The sequence below is a fragment of the Salvia hispanica genome, chromosome 3 (genome assembly GCF_029641045.1).
Source record: "Salvia hispanica isolate PSC_SH4W2 chromosome 3, Shi_PSC_v1, whole genome shotgun sequence".
NCBI lineage: Eukaryota > Viridiplantae > Streptophyta > Magnoliopsida > Lamiales > Lamiaceae > Salvia > Salvia hispanica.
Genome location: NC_142694.1, coordinates 33115794 through 33135489, shown reverse-complemented (window position 1 = coordinate 33135489; position 19696 = coordinate 33115794). Strand labels below are relative to the sequence as shown.

Here is a 19696-nt window from a genome sequence, read left to right as displayed (position 1 = left end):
GATTTTATACCGTATAGATCAGTAATGCATGTTAGTACTAAATTTAAGGTATTTTGACTCAAACAAAATAGAGTAGAGAAAACAAATAATGGTAACATGTAGTATATCAAAAAATAGCATGCTCAAGTAATGCATGTAATATAATATTGAATATATGCAGATTACATATATTTGAGTACGAATATACAAATTTATTTATATAATTCGATTCAATACATCTAAGTACGAATTGAATATACAAATTAATGTATATATATGCGGAGACCAGGTGAAACTTCCATGCATTTGTCAAGGTGAATAAAGTGGATTGCTGAGGTAATAAAAACAAAAACTCAATATTTATATACAAGTCCAAGGTGTCGGTTAATACTTTTTAATCGATTTAAGTGTCGCATATTTTGCATTTTAAAACTTTAAAATCACCCACAATTTATTGCAAAACACAGAGACATCATAAAGAGATTGTCGCTCTTATATATTTGTCAATTAATTTAAAAGGTTTTATGCGGTGGCAGTATATACTGATAAAATTAAAAAAAGCAAACTCGTGTATTAAAATATGATATAACAACTTTTTTGTGGCTGCCAGCTTTATAAAACCCTAAACTAGTATTAGTATTATTTTTACCATATTATATTTTATTTTATTTTGCTAAACTATGGATGACACTCCAACAGATAGTAAGAATACATACAATTAATTTATTATTCTAAAAGATATAACCCTTGTTTAATTTATAAGTTTAAACAATTAAACTGAGATTGCGTTGATATATTGTCAGTTTATTTAAGTCTATTGCGTTAGGAAAGAGATAATATTATCACGAAGTAGAGTAAACATGATGGAATAAGGAACTGCCCATAATTTTTTTCCTATATGAATTAAATTTTCCTACTTTATAATTATATGTAAAAGTAGCTGAAAAATGTAAAAATATAAAAACTAACGCTCATTGAGTGATTAATATACTCCATAATATATAACCAACCATATATAATTCCGAAGTATTCCCAATTAAAATCAAGAATCCAAATTCCAAAAGCAATCACATCACTGCATGGTACAATCAAAATATATGTTTGAAACCACAAAGCACATGTAATTAATTGAAATCCACAACAATCACATGCAGCTTGAATCCTTGGTTTCATTACTAGTATGCCCATAATAAAGATTATAAATACAATGATTTGTATGAACACACTGTCACGCACAACTCTCTAAAGCGTACGACGCGCCGTACAGATCTATCCGGCCAGTAATAATTATCCACGTGTCGTCCCGCTTTAGAAAACGCAAACGCGCTTTCTATTTTCCACTTCTGCCGCATTAATGCACCGACGGACTGTACTCCGAGGTACAACTCCAGTAAGCCGCCCATTCCTTTGACCATTGGAGATTCCTGTCTCACTTTTAGTCATCAACTCATCATATAATAATAATAATTCACCCTATTACTAGTAGTATACTTCTTAGTGGGTTTACTAATATTTTTTTTAAATGGTTTCGTTAATCTTGACTCAAATTATTCCCAATTTTCAATCGTCAGATTTTTTAGATATTAGTATAATATAATAATTCACATCATTATAAGATGATACCATAACCACCCTCATTCCCCAGGGCTAAAAAACAAGTTCCCATAAATATTTTCCAGCTAGAAATGTGTTTCTTCAGAACATGCTTTTGACTTTTCAAAACATTTTCTTAGATATGGTTTAATTTATCCAAAACGAATTACTAACAGTTTCATTTAGAGTTAGGTGAGTTTTCCATTGACCGACAGTGCCAAAAAGTCAATAACACGTCAGAAAAGTTAATTAAGTTTGGGATTTAACAAGAATGTTGTCACAAGGCAGATATAGTAGTTGAATTTTCACAACATTGGTTGAATGTACTTGTAAGAAAAAATGTCACAAAAATCCGACCTTATGAGCTGTGTTAGTATGATAATTCATAAATGTAGTGTAATGAAAAAGCTTAAATAATTTTACACTCCATGTCATGAATATTATATACAAATAAACATAAACTAATTATTGTGGACGTCCCAAACAACAAAATTGAAATTACTCCTACTTAGAGATAGGGGAGTAATGTTTAACTAAAAATTTGAAATCTCACAAATATATATTTTTGGGCAGTTCAATAATCCTTTATTTAGTGGATAAAAAAATATACTAAACTATTTTTATTTTATTCTCAGCTATATAATAGCCCAAAGGGTAAAAATCAATGAAAAGGCCAACAAGGAAAAGACCAACAAGAAAAGGCCCAAATAAAGCTGGGCCAAAGCCCAATCAGTCGATAAATATCATGCACTGAGTCAACCCGCCGAGTTCATAGTAGTTTCATTTCATTCCAATTCCATTTTCGTCATCGCGCGAATCACATTTGTTTGCTTCTCTTCGACTTAGCTCGTTACAGGTTAATTTTATCCACATTTTGCTACTACGCATGTATATATATATAACTCTGCAGGATTCTATTGCGTGTGTTAATATTACTATTTTATCAGGGGATCGGAATCGAGGTGGTTAAGTGGATCTATGGCGGTTACTGAATTTTGTTTTTATTTATTTTTGAATTAGTTTGTTTGAAGAATAAATCTCAAATTTGAGCAGAAGTTCTCGGATATGTGATTTATTTATATTTTGTAATGTGTTTTGGTGTGATTATTAGGTCGTAATTGTTTGATTTTCCCCAATTCGCAGCAGTGTAGGGTTTCGGTTGAGATTTTGTTGACAAATCCAGCTTATATTTGATTGAATCGGAATCGGCGAAGATGATGTCCTTCGAGATGAACGATCGTAAAAGTAAGTTTAATCCACGTTTGGCCGCTCGTCTTCTTTCCTCACAAATTTACACTCTTTTGGTTCTGATTGTGGAGTGGGTGGAATCAAATTAGCATGTGTATGTGTTTATAAATTCGGCTGAATATATGAATGTGTGATCCTTCTCATTTTGGAATTCTCTCGTGACAATTATCAGCTAGAATGATTCTATGGTGTTCCTCATTATTCAACTATGCTATAGGAATTGATGTTTGGCTTTTAGAGCATCATTTGTTAAAGAAATTTCTAACCGGTTGAGCATGTCTGATCTTATTTTGGTTCAATCAAACAGAAATCGGACTCGGTTTGACAGGTTTTGGAGTGTTCTTTTCATTTCTCGGGATCATTTTCTTCTTTGATAAGGGTCTGATTGCAATGGGAAATGTAAGTATGATCTAGTGGCAGTTTATCATCCAGCTTATAGTTGTGTATTTTAACCCATAATCTTCCTAATATCATTTTTTCTTCTGAAACAGATCCTTTTCTTCGCAGGCGTGACATTAACCATTGGGCTCAAGTCTTCAGCCCAATTCTTTATGAAGCGTTCTAATTTCAAGGTATATTTTCTTGTTATGATCCCCGGCAGGGTGGGGCCACGGTGAAGGCACTAGCAGTCCCTTTGCTGTATCTTCATTTTAACCTTCTCATGTTGATTGCAGGGAACAATTTCTTTTGGTGTTGGCTTCTTCTTGGTTATCATTGGATGGCCTATCATAGGCATGATAGTCGAGGCTTATGGATTTGTTGTGCTCTTCAGGTATAATGCTGTTTATACTTTATGAATCTTTTACTTATAAACTAGTATTGTTTATTTTCCACCCTAGTGCTAGAGGTTTATTAAGTTTTATTTGCTGCAGTGGCTTCTGGCCGACTCTAGCTGTATTTCTGCAGAAGATGCCTATTATTGGATGGCTATTCCAACAACCTTTTGTGAGATCGGTAATGTTTTTTTTGGCATCTTTGCTTTCGTATGAGTTAGTGTGCCATATTTTGTCGAGTTTTGATCCTTCCATAATGAGTTATAGCATAAAGTCCAGGTTCATGATGTCCAGGTTTAATTTAAGGAGTTAATTCTGTTTTAATTGCAAAGATATTCTAAGATTTTTGGTGGCCTTTACAGATACCTGTCTGTATTTTGCTTTAGTTCCAATAGTCCAGCGGTTCTAATAGTTAAGTTAGTTTGTAAGATAAGTGGAGTTCATTTCATTATCTGTTTAAATTTACATAGTACTTAAGGCTGTTTTTAGATTGTCGAAATCATATTGCACATATCCCTTCTTTAAAGAGCCTTGACATATTCCAAAATTGACTATAGAGTGGTAGCCATTATTCCACTGCTGCTACTGTGCTTCTATTACTTCATATCCTGTTATAGACTTTGCTCTGTTTATAAGGCTAAACATAACTTGCAATTATCATCATTTACTGACCTTTAACAATCGGATCACAATTTTCATGTTTCACAATTAGTTGCATTCAGTAATTGGTGTCAAAAGGAGATGGGTCCTGCACGGACGATTTAGTTTTTTCCATACTATACGTACAAAATAAGGAAGTTTTTTCGATAACCATACTATACGTAAAATAAGGAAGTTTTTTCGATAACCATACTATACGTAAAATAAAGAAGTTTTTTCGATAAGTTTTTTCCGATTCAGTAATCTGAGCTTGACTTCAATGGAAAATCATACTCTTGAAAAGATCATATTAATGGCTTTCGATAAGTTTTTTCCATACTATACGGAAAATAAGGAAGTTGTGCTTGTGGATGAAATGTTAACCTCTTCTTTTCGTTGGCATCTCATGATAACAACCATTTTTTACAACATACTCTGCGCTCTGCTCTCTTGGTGTGGAATGATTATTTTGGTACGCATCCTGTTCACAGCATATAACGTCTAACGAGCCAACTCTTTCCCAATGCAGTTTTTTGACCGTTACCGTGGAAAGAGAGTACCCGTCTGAACCATTTTCGCAAGAAAGGTCACTACTTACCTATGGGCTGCCTTGTAAGTTTTGTAAAAACACTTTGTGACAAGCATGTCAGGATAAAACCGATACAGTGTGGTATACGGTAGATGATAAGGGCTTGATTTATGCATGGTTGTCTTTACCTCACTGGGAAATGAAAGCTTCAATCATTTGGTGTACCAATTTCATTGATTCTTTTCTTCTAGTCCTCTTCCCTAATCTGAGACATGGTTATAAGAAAGAAAAACAGTTTCCACACAAAACTATATCTCCATTGATTGACTGAGTTGGTATTTTGTTTGCAATATTACACTATTGTTGCTAAAAATATGGTATGTATTGGTGAGTCATGAGACTGTAAATCACTAGATAATCTATACCACATTAGATTATTTGCGTTATTGTATCGGCTGTTGAAGGGTGTTTAATTTTACAGTTGAGGCTTATTTTATTTGAGATTTCATTATTATCTTGTAGACAAGATATAATTTGTAGGATATATGGACGTTGCCAACTAGTCATGAGGGAGAATGATCCCTTACTATTTAACTTTGGGTTATGTAATCACGATAATTAATGTGCAATTTTTCGCAGAATCATCATACGTATTAAGTTTCTTTTTTATTTTCATCCTTTCATGTTAGGATTATTATTATTAGCAGTATAAAATTCAGTGCAATATTTATGCTCAAATAAAAATGAAATCATCTAAAGAATCTCAACGAACAAGTTTCATGTAGTAATTATATCTAAAAAGAACAAGAATAAATGGAAGTAAACCTAAAAGCAAAATATAAAATTGCAACGAACTTTAAAACTCCACAATCTGAAATTCGTTGAGTTCAACAATCTAATACTACTGAATTACAACAAATTTTAAAACTCCACAATCTGAAATTCATTAAGTTCAACAAAGCTAATACTATATATTACGCAAAGTCCACAGAGAACGGAAACACAATCTCCTTGTTGGAATCGAAAGCACAAGGGACACCAAGATGCTTCATCTCTCCGGTGTCGCGATCAAACACCCCTAGCTGATCATTCACACTAGCAAAGAACAACAACCTACCGTCGTCTGAAAACCTCAGCGGCCTCCCACCACCATACGATACAATTAAATGCAAACTTCTTGAAGAAGATTTAAAACACTTTTAAATAGATGGGCTAGAAAGTGAAGATTTAATTTATTGGACTTTGTATAATATATATATTTTTTAAATTATTTTTTTCAATAAGTAATTAAGTCTATATAGTTAGAATTGAGTTGACTTTGATTTACTATGTGTTAGTTTCTTGATGTTAGATCATACACTTGGTGTTACTTCTAATGGGAAAATAAATTTTTGAAGTCTTTTTACTAAGTAATTAAATTCATGGTATATAGTTAGAATTGAGTTAACTTTGATTACTCATATTTCTCTTTTTAGATTTACACATATTTCTATTCTTTTTACTTCTCAAAAATTTGAAATATGTTTATATTGAATTCAAATGTGGCTAAACCAAGTAATTATGAAACACCAATAAATAATGATACAAAGTGAAACTAAATTAATATCATTATCAAACAAAGAAAAAATATTGCATAACATTAATTGTCGTTGTGTACTTTTATTTGACTACTACTGTTTACTATTAAATTTTATATAATATATTTTTTTATTTGAATACTACTATTTAATGGTTTGGTTTTTTTATTCTTTTGTAAATAGTAGTATTACATTTTTCTTTATTTGTATGTCTTATTCTATTTCATCCACACATCTCCTCTTTTGTTATTTCTTTTATTTCTCATATCAAATATATAATTATCTACTAAAATATGAAATGTTTCATTGAGAGTGGGTTGAGAGAAGTACAATTGTACAAATAATTTTTTGTTGTTGTTTATAATATTGCAAATACTTATTTTTAATTAGTTCTTATCTGTAAATATATTTTTATACTTATTTACTCTATATTATTTATTTTAAATTAATATATCTTCATTATTTAAAAATCTTATGTCCTGTGCATAGCACATGTGTTAACACTAGTTGGATAAAACACTTGCTTTATTCAACTTGTTGGGATTAAATAAACTTTCATCGTATGTGTCAGCCTACACCCCGTTGATAGAGGGTCTACTTAGTTTTGATAGGTTAGACAATTGAAATGTTGATTGCCGAAATGAACAAGGATAAAGTCAAGGATGATGTTTAGTGTATTTTGAGAAGGGGTAAATACCCCACCTCAATTGTCCTTGTACATTTCAGCCATCAACATTTTGATTGCCATTTTGACGTAGAATGGATTCAATTGTGCACAAACAAATTTACCATCTACCATGTTGATAGGGAATGACTGCAATCGTGCATATGCCAATTGAGCATCTTTGTCGGCAAGACATGAGATAGACTTGTATGCCAATTTGAATTTTGCATATTCGGATTTGATGAGAAGAGAGAACTGATCCCCTAAAGGAGGTTTAAGAAAACGGGCAGTGGACAAATTAAGAATATCCTTGGCCTCATGAAAACTCATACACCCAAGTATACAATTTGGTGGAAATTGAAATGTATTCAAATAGGATATGCGAAGGATCTAAGTTTTTTATCAATATACAAAGCACCTTGTCAAGTTTCTCTTATCCTTGCCTTTGATTGAAAAAGTAAAAGTAAGGATGAAAGCATTGAACATGGTTAGATTGTGTTTAAGACGATAGGATGACATTTGATTAAACAACATTTTGACCGTGTTTAACATATCAAAACGAAGTAGACCCTCTATCAACGGGGTATAGGCTGACACATCCGGTGAAAGTTGACACATCCGGTGAAAGTTCATTTACACCAAACAAATTGAATAAACCAAGTGTTTTATCCAATTCATTTTATTAATTAGTCCCTATGATAATAGGGAGGATAGTAGACTAGCTTTTGCCTATTTAGGTACAACTATCAAGTATGGTTATTTAGTTGATCATGTCTTACTCTTGTCTTCTTGATAGTGTAATATGGTTATTTAGTTGATCATGTCTATTACTCTTGTCTTCTTAATAGTTTTATATCTGACCTCACCTAACTCCACGCAAATTTCATAATAGAATTTCGGCATAATGAAAATCTTTTGGAGAAGATCAATCGGTGCAGCATTCAATCGTCGTTACCCCAAATCAACTCATTGTTCCAGTCCCCCTTGTCTTTTTCAGTGACCTTATACGAAGGTAATATAGTTGGTCATGTCTTTTATTCTTGTCTCCTTGATAATGTCGTTTCTGATCGTCCCATAGCCGAAGCCATTGCATTATTTCATAAGTTGATTGTTGAAAAACCATGTACGATTGGCTTGGCTTTCTATAACACGATGATGCATAGCTTAGTTGATGTTGACTACTTGTTTGATGCTTGTCAGATTGTGGATAGGATGAAGCTAGGTTCTTATTCTATTAAACTCAACACAACCACATACGTAGGTCTAATGAGTGGGTTTGTCGCCAACAATGAATTGGATAAGACATTTTCCTTATTCAATTCTTTGGGTGCAAATGGACTATTTCCCAATGTTTCAGTCTATACTACCCTTATGGAGGGTTTCCTCGTTTCTAATTAGAAACTGTGAAATCATTATTTTATCAAATGTTTTACCATCATGTCAAACTCAATCTGCCCATGTTGGTGGACTTTGTCCTTTCTTATTCCTTTTTAGTCAATGATGGAAGAAAACTTGAAAAAATGCGGTGCAAACCGTTGAAAAACATGGGTGAATCTCATGTCTTGTTCCAATACATTACTGTTGTCTTTGATGTGTGTGGTTGTATCAGTTTTTCTAATGCCCAAGAAATCCTTAAGGTCTCCATTGCCCGATTTTTTAAACCCTCGGAAGCTCGTCGGTTTGCTCTCCTGAAATCTCAATTTGTAAATCATAAGTTTGCATTTGCATGTATCTCCACTCTTGTTGACAGAGGATCTAGATTGGTTGTGGCACGTGTGGAGCTCCGTTCCTTCAATAGGGCATATGGTGAAATTATTGGGGAATCATTCAATACTTTCAAAATCTATTTGACGATTGAGCTGCTATTGACTGGAATGGAAATGGAAAAGTACAAGAAGGATGGTGGGGACAAGGACAAGAAAGCTGGTGGGGACAAGGACAAGAAGCTGGTGGTTAGTCTGTGATAAGGCTAATTTCATGCATCGGTTATATGGTGAAAAGCGTTATAATTTGCTGGGACTAACACGTTTCCTAAGCCAGGTGTATGAAGAAAAATCGCTAGATCGAGGAAATGCTGAAGGAGATGGTCTAGCGAAAGAAATGAATGAAGTGAGCAGGATTTAAAAGAAAAGAAGGCGTGACAGAGGGAGTCAATAGCTGAGGGCAACAAAGTCTATCTATACCTCGCTGGGCCCCACTCCAACGCCTATATATAGAAGAGCATGCAACGCACATGATATCACTTTTTTTTACTCTTTTAGCTCACACACATACACACACTTGGGAATAGGAGATCTGGGGTAGTCGGGTACGAAGGGTTCTTTTCTTTAGAAGTTTCGCAGTTGCAACACCGTCCGCGTGTGGACGAAGATACAATCTCTTTTAATTCTGTTTGTTCTGCACTTTTGCGGTCGAACTTCACTTTTGGGAGTCGACTTGGCTGTTGATGATACTCGTTATCTTTTCGCTTTGTTGATTTGTGTTTAGTTGTGATATTTTGAGTTGATTTACGTAGATCTCGCTGCTGGAAGTTTATTTTTACAAGTATTATGTCGATCTCTGTTTTATTTTGATGTTGTGGCGTTTGATATGGGAATTTGGTGATAGATCTATGGTTTATTGACTGATTGGAGGTTGTTGTTCGAATCTGAAGTGACGAAGTGTTTCTGTTGGTTGGAGTTTGTGTTGGACGCTTGGATTCGGAGTGGATTTAGCGTCTGAGGTTGGATCCGAAGTGAAAAAAGGAAGTTGTTAGATGGATTTGAGTTTTCTTCTTGTTTTCTGTTTTACTTCGTCTAGCGTCTGCAGATCTGTTTAGTTCTTCGTTGATTATGCATAAATTTGACTTAGAATTAGTTTGCTCTGCTTTGATTTCGTTCATGTTGATTTTCTTATGAGTTTTACGCAATTTGGTTGTAGAAGATGATGTCGCTGTTAGTTAGTACGAGAGTTAGTTATTCTGCCAGCTTTTCGTCCGTACTCTGCTTTTTCAGTCATGGTCCCCACAGTCAGTTTATTTCCTAGGTCTAGGTAATTGGAGTAGTTTTCTTAGATCTGGTGATCGAGCAGTTAATTTTCTCGCAACGTTCTCCTATTATTTCGCCTAGGTCTAGCTATTAGCTTAGGAGTTTTAAGATTCTCAAGTCAAGTTTAATTTGTTTTCCTCAACCCAAGAAAAAATGCGTGGCAGCAGCCAACAACAAAAACAAATCCAAATCCTTGAACATGAGTATTACGCATCCTTCTCTGTGGGATCGATCCCTACTTCCCTATACTAGGTTTAGTAAAGTGGTTGAGGGTTTTTGAAAGAAGTGCTCTGTGTGTCCGACGACCAGGATTTTCTGCGACCAACGAGTTCCTAGACCGCGTGATCTAGTGGATTTGCTGGACCTAGGGAACCTGTTATTTCCTTCTGTACGCACTAAGGAAGAAACACCTACTTTCAGTCTGCTATGTTAGATGTTTTGCTAGACTCTCTGTTAAATCTATGTTTTGCTAACAAGAGAGGATGCTGCTTGTTAGATGTTTTGCTATACTCTCTGTTAAGTCTATGTTTTGCTAACAAGAAAGGATGTTGTTTAGTCTATGGATTACGTTCTCTTTTGCTAACAAGAAATGATGTTGTTTAGTCTATGGACTACGTTCTCTTTGTATATATTCTTATTTTGTCTATGTTAATTATGTAGATTGATACTCTCTCTTAGTATACGTTTTGCTATTAATTACTTTCTAATTGTATTTTCTTTTTTAGTCTTACGATTTTCTTTGGATACTGATTTATTACTTTTTCAATGCACACTATATAGAGATTGATTAGGGATGATTTTTTTGGTTATAAATTTTTTGCTTACGTTCAAATTATAATTAATATTTTAAATTGATGAAAATATAGATATACAATTTAAATTCAACCAGGTATACATGGACATCTAACACAAATATGCTTCCTAAATTTATTAAAAGTGCACATAAGGACTGAAGGGATGGGGTTTTGCACGTGTATCGTGTGCACGTGTCCCTCCTTTCAACAAGATTTATAGTTTCTCACTTTTGCAACAAATATTACTAAGTATAAGTGGCAAGAGAGGGGTCGAACCACAAAGACCATAGACCTACTCGAGATTGTTTCTACGACACGGGGTTGGTTAGCTACCACACTTTGAGCATTGGAATATGGAAACACTAGAGTGGGAAACTTAAACTTTAAAGCATGAGAACAGAGATTGGAGCTTAAACTAAACTAAAGGAGTATGAAATGAAATGTAATCTCGGCGTCGGAGTTATCAATTCCTCCGCCGAGACTACAGAGCTAAGCTAAATGGATCTTAACATCTAAACTACCAATTGTCAAAAGCATCCAAGAAACATGAGTAAATAAATCATTAACATAAAAGTAAATCAAAGCGGTAAAAAAAGCAAGGATCCAGCATCGGAGTCGTCAATTCCTCTGCCGGAGCCATTAAATCTAACTAGAAAGCATGGTATGAAGGAGCTTCTAAAATGGAGGCGTCAACTCCATCGTCGAATCAACCAACACACTGTAAACATGCACTAAAGCATTAAAAACATAAAATTAAACCAAAGCATCATGAAAACTGGAAATAAACCAAGATCCAACTTCGGAGTCGTCAATTCCTCCGATGAAACTCGAGATCTAACTACAGTATCTCAAAAGCAATAAATAAAGCAAGGATCCAACATCGGAGTCGTCAATTCCTCTACCGGCACCATTTAAATGTAACTAGAAAGCAAGGTGGTGAAGGAGCTGCTAAAATAGAGGCATCAATTCCACCGTCGCAACGACCAACACACTGTAATTTTACATTAAAACATTGAAGACATGAAATTAAATGTAAACTGGAAATAAAATAACCAAAACTTCATTAAATTGGAAATAAGCGAGATCCAACGCCGGAGTCGTCAATTCCTTCGCCGAACCCATTAAATCTAACTACAAAGCGAGGAGGTGAATGATGCTTTTAAGATGGAGGCATCAATTCCACCGTTGAAACGTCCAACACCATGTAAATCTACACTAAAGTCTTGAAAACATGGAATGAAATGTAATTCCGACGTCGGAGTCGTTAATTCCTCCGTCGGGACTACAGAGCTAAGCTAAACTAAGCTAAGAGAATTTTCTACCTAAGCTACGGTGGTGTTCTCGGCTTTCCTATTGTAGAAATCTTCTATTTATATAGCGGCTTCAATCTTCAACCCTAAGGTAACTTCTCGTCTGCTTTGACCATTCTATCTTTGTAGTGAGTTAGGCTGACCCAGCAGATATGTCCTCATGTGTTGGCTTGATCAGCTTGTGTCTTCACTTGATCAACTTGTTGGTCGTCTGGTATTGTCAATTCTCTTCGCCCACTTGATCAGCTTGCACCATCTGCTTGATCCAACTTGATCAACTTAGCATGGTTGCCTATCTAGGCTCTCTTGATCAGATTGTCTCCAACTGATCAATTTGTCCTCATATTTGGCCATTTTTCGCTCCTTTTCCGAGTTGATCAAGTTAATCATGCTCTTGCCACTTTTTTTCCATTTTATAGCCCCTGCATCCTAGAAAACATGTCACATTTTTCATATTTCATTTATCTTGAAAAATATGCCATTAAATTTTTAAAACTAAAATTTGACAATACATCCAATTATATTGTGCTCTGACAATCTTTTCATTCATACAACCAATTATATATTCATACAAATATTAAGAAATAAATAATTTAGAATCAAACAACACCCAATTATTTAGGAAAAATGGGCATCATTTCATTTCCTGCCATAGTTTTCCACATTCTCCTGGCTACACTGACTGAAGAGGCAGCCTATCCAGATTAGTAAATTATCGAGCATGAAGATCTCCAGATCTTGAAACGGGGCTAGTTTTGCTCTCCCTATTAGACAGAACAGGCTACTTCATTACGTAAATCGGATGCTGCATCAAGTGGCTTGAGATCTCCATTTGTGATCTTCTTGGTCTTCTTCTCTTCAGTAGAAAAGATTGGTCTTCTTAAAAGCTGACTGTCCCTCTCCAAAAACAAATGAAAGTTCCATTGATGTGAAATAATTGGCTATAAGATAATAAAAAGTGAAAACATATATATGCAGGTTCCAAGGCTTTCTTTTAAAGAGACAGTTTGACTACGAAATTTCATCAAGTCGTTGTGGAATGCATGCTGACAACAATGCAACATGTTCATACTTAAGATTTATGATATACGAAGCTTATATCAGAGCCATTCCAACACTTTATCTCCATTCATAAACTGTATTACTGAGTAAAATTTCTTGAATTTCTCCCAGCTCCTACATGATTACATTAATAATAGTACTATTAAGCATTGTTACAAAGAAAAATAATACTCCTACCAACTATAGATTGAAGCAACGAACAACAGACAAGTACAAATCTCAACCAACATATATGAAGATGAAGTGCTTTCGTCATGAAAAATGCTTACCCTAAACGAGTTGTACTGTGCCACTCCTCCTGGATGGCTTTTCTAAATGGGCAAACTTTGTAAACATACCTGAAAGAGTATATCCATTCCACAAAAACATTTTATTCAAGTAGACATCGATGACTCAATCAAGAACATGAGAAAGAAACTAGAAAGGTTCTTACTTATTCTACTTGCTCTTGAAACATTGACCATTGAATGAATGAAATTCCTTATCCGAACCTGCAATTATATTGCGAAGATATTAAAACTCTAAACAAGTGCACCTCCAAAGTCAATAAAGTTGACAATAGAGAAAGGTTTTCTCCATGTCAAAGACTCAAAGGTATACCAAAATTTTGTTTTAGTTTCTGCTTCAGATTCGATATCCTTGACTGTATTTTTGATAATTTGGAACTTGATTCATCATATTCTTTACGCACTTGTGCAGCCTTTGAAAAGTCAATCAGGAATCAGATGAATATCTTCTGTTTGAATCCAATGGTGCAGAAACTAGGGAAAAGTTGTCTTTTACTAGAAAATATTGACAGCCTGAAAGATGCTCTTCACTCTTTGTTGTATCTTGTCTAGCCATGATGAGCCACTTGTGCCAGTTATATCTAAGAATTTCGGATCATATACTGGTAAGATTTTCAGCAGGTTGTGAAGATGAATCTTAAGAAAACTGATTTACCTGAAAAGTCAAATTCATCATCGGACTCAGGTATCTGTGAAGTAATGGAATCATAATGATCTGATCCATCAAAGTCATCAACTTGGTCTTCAGTATCAACATCATCAGCATCATACTTATGTTCATCTTCCTCTGAGGTGTAACCAACATCTTCCTTGTAATTGGCTTCACTTGGTGTCTCATTAGGATATTGGTGATCCTTACTTTGAGAGGTATCAATATCCTCATTATGTTTCTTGGTCTTTCCCCCTGTCCACCAGGATGCAACTAGACGGCCTAGCTCTTTCGTTGATAGCGACTCCGTATCATCAGCTGCATTTTCCTCTTGGAAAAACAAGGGTTACCATGTTGCTTACAAACATGTAGAGTAATGACTCATTCATTAGGGTATTTGAAATCTGAGAACCAGCACATGACATATAAGCTATCGAGTAGTACAGGGCTAAAGGTAAACCACCAAAACTCGTATTGACAGCATATTCACTAAAAAGTACTCCGTACCTGATTTCCATTGTCAAGACCTTGTTCCATCAGAAGTGGAGTCTTCGCCTAGCTGTTCAGCATTCTAAATAAAAGTAGATTTTCATTCATCAACAACTATTAAAGTTGAATCAGTGTGTTTTTAGCCAAAGAAGACCAAACCTGGACAGAGCCATCTTGTTCCTCTGCTCCATCATTTGAATGGTCACCAAGTTCAGGTTCGGTGGCAGCTCTATGATTTTCATCAAGTAGTCTCTCTCTCTATTTCATTTATTGACCAATGAGATTATGTCATTTGTTACAATCTCATTGGTCAATAAATATTTCATTTATTATATAAATATCTTTTATATATTAAATTAAATATATGTAAAAATTATACCAAAATCCATATTTTTTCATCCTCTACAAATTGAGATCACATTTGCTATAGTTCTATTAAAAAAAAAAACTACTTTTCTTTATATTTAATCTTTCTTCTACTATATTATAATTTCTCTTTGTTCTTTTTAAAATTTATTTACCATAGATGATGGGAATGACATTTTCTCTAATCTTTACATCCAAGAAGTGGGAATTTTTATTTTCCAGCCCACTTTCATGAAAATTTATAGAGTATATTGTATAAATCTTTTAGCATGTATAATAAAATTTTAATGGAAGATGCATGATATGATAGGTTATTATTGAGTAAAAAAAATATTATAACATTAGATAATACACATTAAATTAAAAAACGTGTAGGAGTGTGATTGTTGTGAGTAATAAGATGCTACTCCATAAATCAATGGTCAATAAACAAATCAATGTACCAAATGACATAATTTCAATGATCGACAAATATTTAAGAAAAAATTATATATCTTTTATATATTAATTAATAAAGTTAAATTTAATATATATATCCTATGTAGCGAATTTGAAGTAATATAAACTAATTCAATACTTGTTACCATAATTAAACTCATATTCCATCTGTTTCATTAGAAATGAAATATTTGCTTTATTGTATGGGATTTTCTGTAATGTTATCTTGTGAGTTGATAAGCAGAGAATAAAGTAATAGAGATGAAAAAGTAGATGTTTCAGTTTTAAGAAACGTTCCATTTTTAATGGGACAACCCAGAAAACATTTCATTTTTAATTATACAGAGGGAGTAGTTATTAACAATACTTCATTCGTCCATCAATAATTGTCTCATTTTGTCATTTTTATATGTCCACTAATAGATGTTTCATTTGCTTTTACTTTTTTTTATTATTTTTGATAATGAACCATATATTCCATTAATTTTATATCGTTCACAATTTATTATAAAACTAAATATATAAGTATGACTTAATCTTTCATTATCTTTTTTTATTCATTTTCCATAAAAATGTTTTTTAAAACTTGTGTTAATTCAAATTGAGTTTATTATTCGTAGACGAAGGGAGCACATAATTATATACTCATCTGATTATTGTAAAAGTCATTGCACGGGGGCTAATATATAGAAGTATGGCTCATCTTACAATTTTTTTTATTAACTTTTCATTAATTTTTTTTTAAAACTTGTACTAAATCAAACCGAGTTAATTTTTCATAGACGAAAAGGACACATAATTTTGTATTTCATTTGATTGTTGTAAGAGTCGTGTTTCGCGCATCGTGCGGGGGCTAAACTAGTAAAAGTAAAATCAAAGTTTTCATGTATTTTATAACAGTTCCCGCCGCCGAAACAGCCCTTAGTGACAATCTTGTTATTTTTAAGACAACTCTCACTTTATATAATCATAGATATATGATAGATTGGCATGCACATAGAAATTAAATTCAAAAATTTTAATTCAGTTTATTTTGGATAATCAAATAACCGAGGTCTGTTATTTTGATAACCGACTTTGAAATCAGTTCGGTTTCGGTTTAATAAATGGACTGAAATTTTTATCAATTAATCCGACAGTTTGGTTTAGGTAAACCGACCGAATAACCAGGTTATTAATTCGTTGCTCCATCTTCGTCTCTGTCTAGCTGCCTCTCCTACTCTGGAACAGAAGTTAAAAGACATTCACAAGAAGAATATTCTTAGCACTAATGTTTTATCCAATAATTACCACAAATATAGAGAGACCATCAATTAAACATGCTGCACAAACTAGTCTTTCCAACAACTTGGCTCCTTTTTTCCTTCACAGAGAGCACCTGCTCCATTAGATTCGTTTCTCTCGAGTTACAACGCGTTATCTTGCAAACCGCAGAGTCCACTCTGCAGCCACTTCGTCATGCTTCACCCTATCAGCTAAGTATAGACGTGCGACACCAGGAACAAGTGGTTTATCTGCAACAACATAGCATAGCAGCAGTAAGATCATCGAGTCATGAATAATTTGCAGCTGGATGACCACTCACTACCGTTTTTGCTTATGAAGATTCATACGGCTACATGACATATCTACAAACTATGCATAATCGCGAGCGTAGTTGCCCCAGTGAGAAACCACTGAGTTCCAACAGAGAAGAGAAATGCAGAAAGCTAACGCACATGGATCGGGGTTTGTGAATATTGATCTGAGCGCAACCAGCACTTTTGAGATCGTTAGAGCAGGGCTCCACCCGTCTTTCAAGATGTCCAAACTAACATCCCCAGTAGAACCGACATTGCAGTGGTAGATTCTGGTTTTGAAAACAACCTGCAAGCCTGAAGTCAGAAGTCAGGAATACAACAACTCGAAAAGAATCACTGCAGCACAACCCAAGCTTCTAGTGTAGAAGCATTTAGATGATATTCATATAATCCAATGTCAACAACCTAAAGGCTCATAATACAAGCTTATCCTTCATATAGTTGGACTATGCCAATCTTTATGTGAGAATCCAAAGAAACTAGTTAACAACGCAAAACGTGGGATAATCAGTAGAGGAAGAGACTTCGAGCTATATGGCATTTGAACATAAGAAGAGATCGTGATAACAAAACAACCAACTGCAGCATGGTCGACTTTCAAGACAACTACTAACTCCTCTCAGTCTGCTATAAATCATAGGTCTGCTCAAGACAAGAAACACAGTAAAAAAACTCAAGATATGTCCACGAGATTCCCAAGTTCAACTACGCAGCGAGGGATGACTTAGAGTTCGACAATGCAGAAACTAGTTAATACTGCAAAACATGTTACAAGCCTAAATCCACATATAATCAACAGATTGGAGACTTCCAGATATATGGCATTTAAAGATAAGAAGAGGTTGTGATAACAAAAGAACCGATTGCAGCATGTTCAACTTTCAAGACAAACTACTACTCTCCTCAGTCTGCTCTATATTAAAGGCCATCTCACAACAAGCATCACTGTTATAAAAAAAAACTCAAGAAATACCCTTCTAAGATCCTCAAGTTTGACTACGCACGGGAGTTCGACAACTAGTTAATACTGCAATACATGTTACAAGCCCAAATCCACATATAATTAACAAATGCAGAGGCTTCGAGCTATATGGCATTCAACTATGAGAAAATATCATGATGGTGAAACAACCAACGACAGCATGTTCAACTTTCAAGACAAACTACTACCCTCCTCGGCCTCTCTACATCATACATAGGTCCACTCACCACAAGCATCACAATTAAATAAAAACTCAAGATATCTCTCCTTCTTAAGATCCTCAAATTCGATTATGCAGGAAAGGTGTACTTAGAATTCAACCATTAGTCTTATAACTAGTTAAACAGCGAACACAATGGAGTTGTCATCTATCGAAGGCTGGAGAAGCATTGACTTCACAATATTACCTTGGGAGGCTTAAATGGGTAATCACTAGGGAAAGTTATATCAAGGAAATATATTCCCCCTTCGTAAGGTGTCCCTGCAAAATAAAAATAAAAAATCACACAAAATTCACATGGAAATGAAGCTCCTTGATGATGTTAGGATCAAATCAATTTCACCACTAAACAGATTCAGAATTGAACTGAAACACATGATGAATCATAGCCCTATGCTAATAAAATAACTCCATATTCAACAAAATCAGAATCTGAAGCGCGCGAAATAGAAACCTAATTACCAAAAAGAAGTGCATTCGTAAAGAAAGTAAAGGTACAATTATCAATGCGGCGTGCACAATACCGGGAGGACCAAAGAGAGTGGCGACCCAATGGTAGAGATTGTCTCCCTTGGGGCCGGCGGAGCAGTCAGGCGGAGGATCGGAGCTCAATTCCGACATCTCCTTCTGAATTCTCTTACCGGAAGACGACACCGACGTCGTCGATGGCCACGACCGGCCTCCGCCTCCTCTACCGCCTCCGCCGCCGCCTCCCGCCGGCATCATCATCATGCCGCTGTTGTTCATCCCCAAATTAGGATGTTAGCTCAACTAGCTGAAATCAGTTCAGTGTCAGCCATTTTATTCGACTTTGCTTAATTTTACTATTTTAGCCTTATTTAAGGGTACTATTTTTTTTTCTAACTGAATTCATCTAATTAATTTCAACGGATTTAATGCAATCCAATTATAGATAATCATTTTGTTAATTCTCATTCAAATTTGTGCACTATAGTCATTTAATTTTGCACCACATGATATAAATAATTTCATATATTTACTTGAAAATGCATTAACTTTATCAATATCTAAGAAGAACCTTTTTTCTTTTTTCTTTTTCCCTCGGGGAAAAAGCAGTATTAATATAAGTATGTTTTTATATATAATTATTAATTGTGAGTATAATGTATTAGTAGAATATGAGTATGTTTGAAGTAAAATGAGTCATGTAGTAATATTGATCATTATAAAATAACAAAATAAGATATTTAAGTGCTTATATATGTTAATAATATATGTTTAGTTTACACTTATGTTTTAAGTACTCATGATAATTACAAGATTGTTATTGATGTATTCTACGAATCAAAATCAGACTCAATTTGTTGATTTTGTCTATAATTTGAAGAGAATGTCTTTCATGTATGCTTACACGCTGAACTTTTACGATTTACTAAAAGGGTTGAGAAATGAATGAAATGCACTGTCAGTGAAAGAGGGAGAGGAGGCAACGATAGAAAAGACGAAAACAGTAGATGAAAGAGAGGAGAC

General features: G+C 34.4%; 2 protein-coding genes across 6 annotated transcripts; one reads left to right on the top strand and one right to left on the bottom strand.

Annotated features, from left to right (window-relative positions):
- The first annotated feature begins 2325 nt into the window (after nt 1-2325).
- Nucleotides 2326-4989, top strand: LOC125211340 (vesicle transport protein GOT1-like). 5 transcript variants are annotated; one of them, XM_048111073.2, is made up of 8 exons: nt 2358-2428; nt 2520-2534; nt 2719-2817; nt 3128-3219; nt 3312-3392; nt 3495-3592; nt 3693-3774; nt 4762-4989. In XM_048111073.2, the coding sequence occupies exons 3-8, from the start codon at nt 2787-2789 to the stop codon at nt 4798-4800; spliced, it is 423 nt and encodes a 140-aa protein (XP_047967030.1). In that variant the 5' UTR covers nt 2358-2428; nt 2520-2534; nt 2719-2786; the 3' UTR covers nt 4801-4989. The 5 variants fall into 5 exon arrangements, with proteins under 5 accessions (XP_047967029.1, XP_047967033.1, XP_047967030.1 ...); XM_048111075.2 differs by having other exon boundaries at nt 2371-2428; nt 2716-2817; XM_048111072.1 differs by lacking the exon at nt 2520-2534 and having other exon boundaries at nt 2326-2428.
- An 11677-nt stretch (nt 4990-16666) lies between these two features.
- Nucleotides 16667-18993, bottom strand: FUS9 (Ubiquitin-conjugating enzyme family protein). Its single transcript, XM_048111692.1, has 4 exons — nt 18730-18993; nt 18393-18466; nt 17142-17289; nt 16667-16937 (listed from the first exon to the last, which is right to left on the bottom strand). The coding sequence occupies exons 1-4, from the start codon at nt 18950-18952 to the stop codon at nt 16840-16842; spliced, it is 543 nt and encodes a 180-aa protein (XP_047967649.1). The 5' UTR covers nt 18953-18993; the 3' UTR covers nt 16667-16839.
- Between the last annotated feature and the right edge of the window lie 703 nt (nt 18994-19696).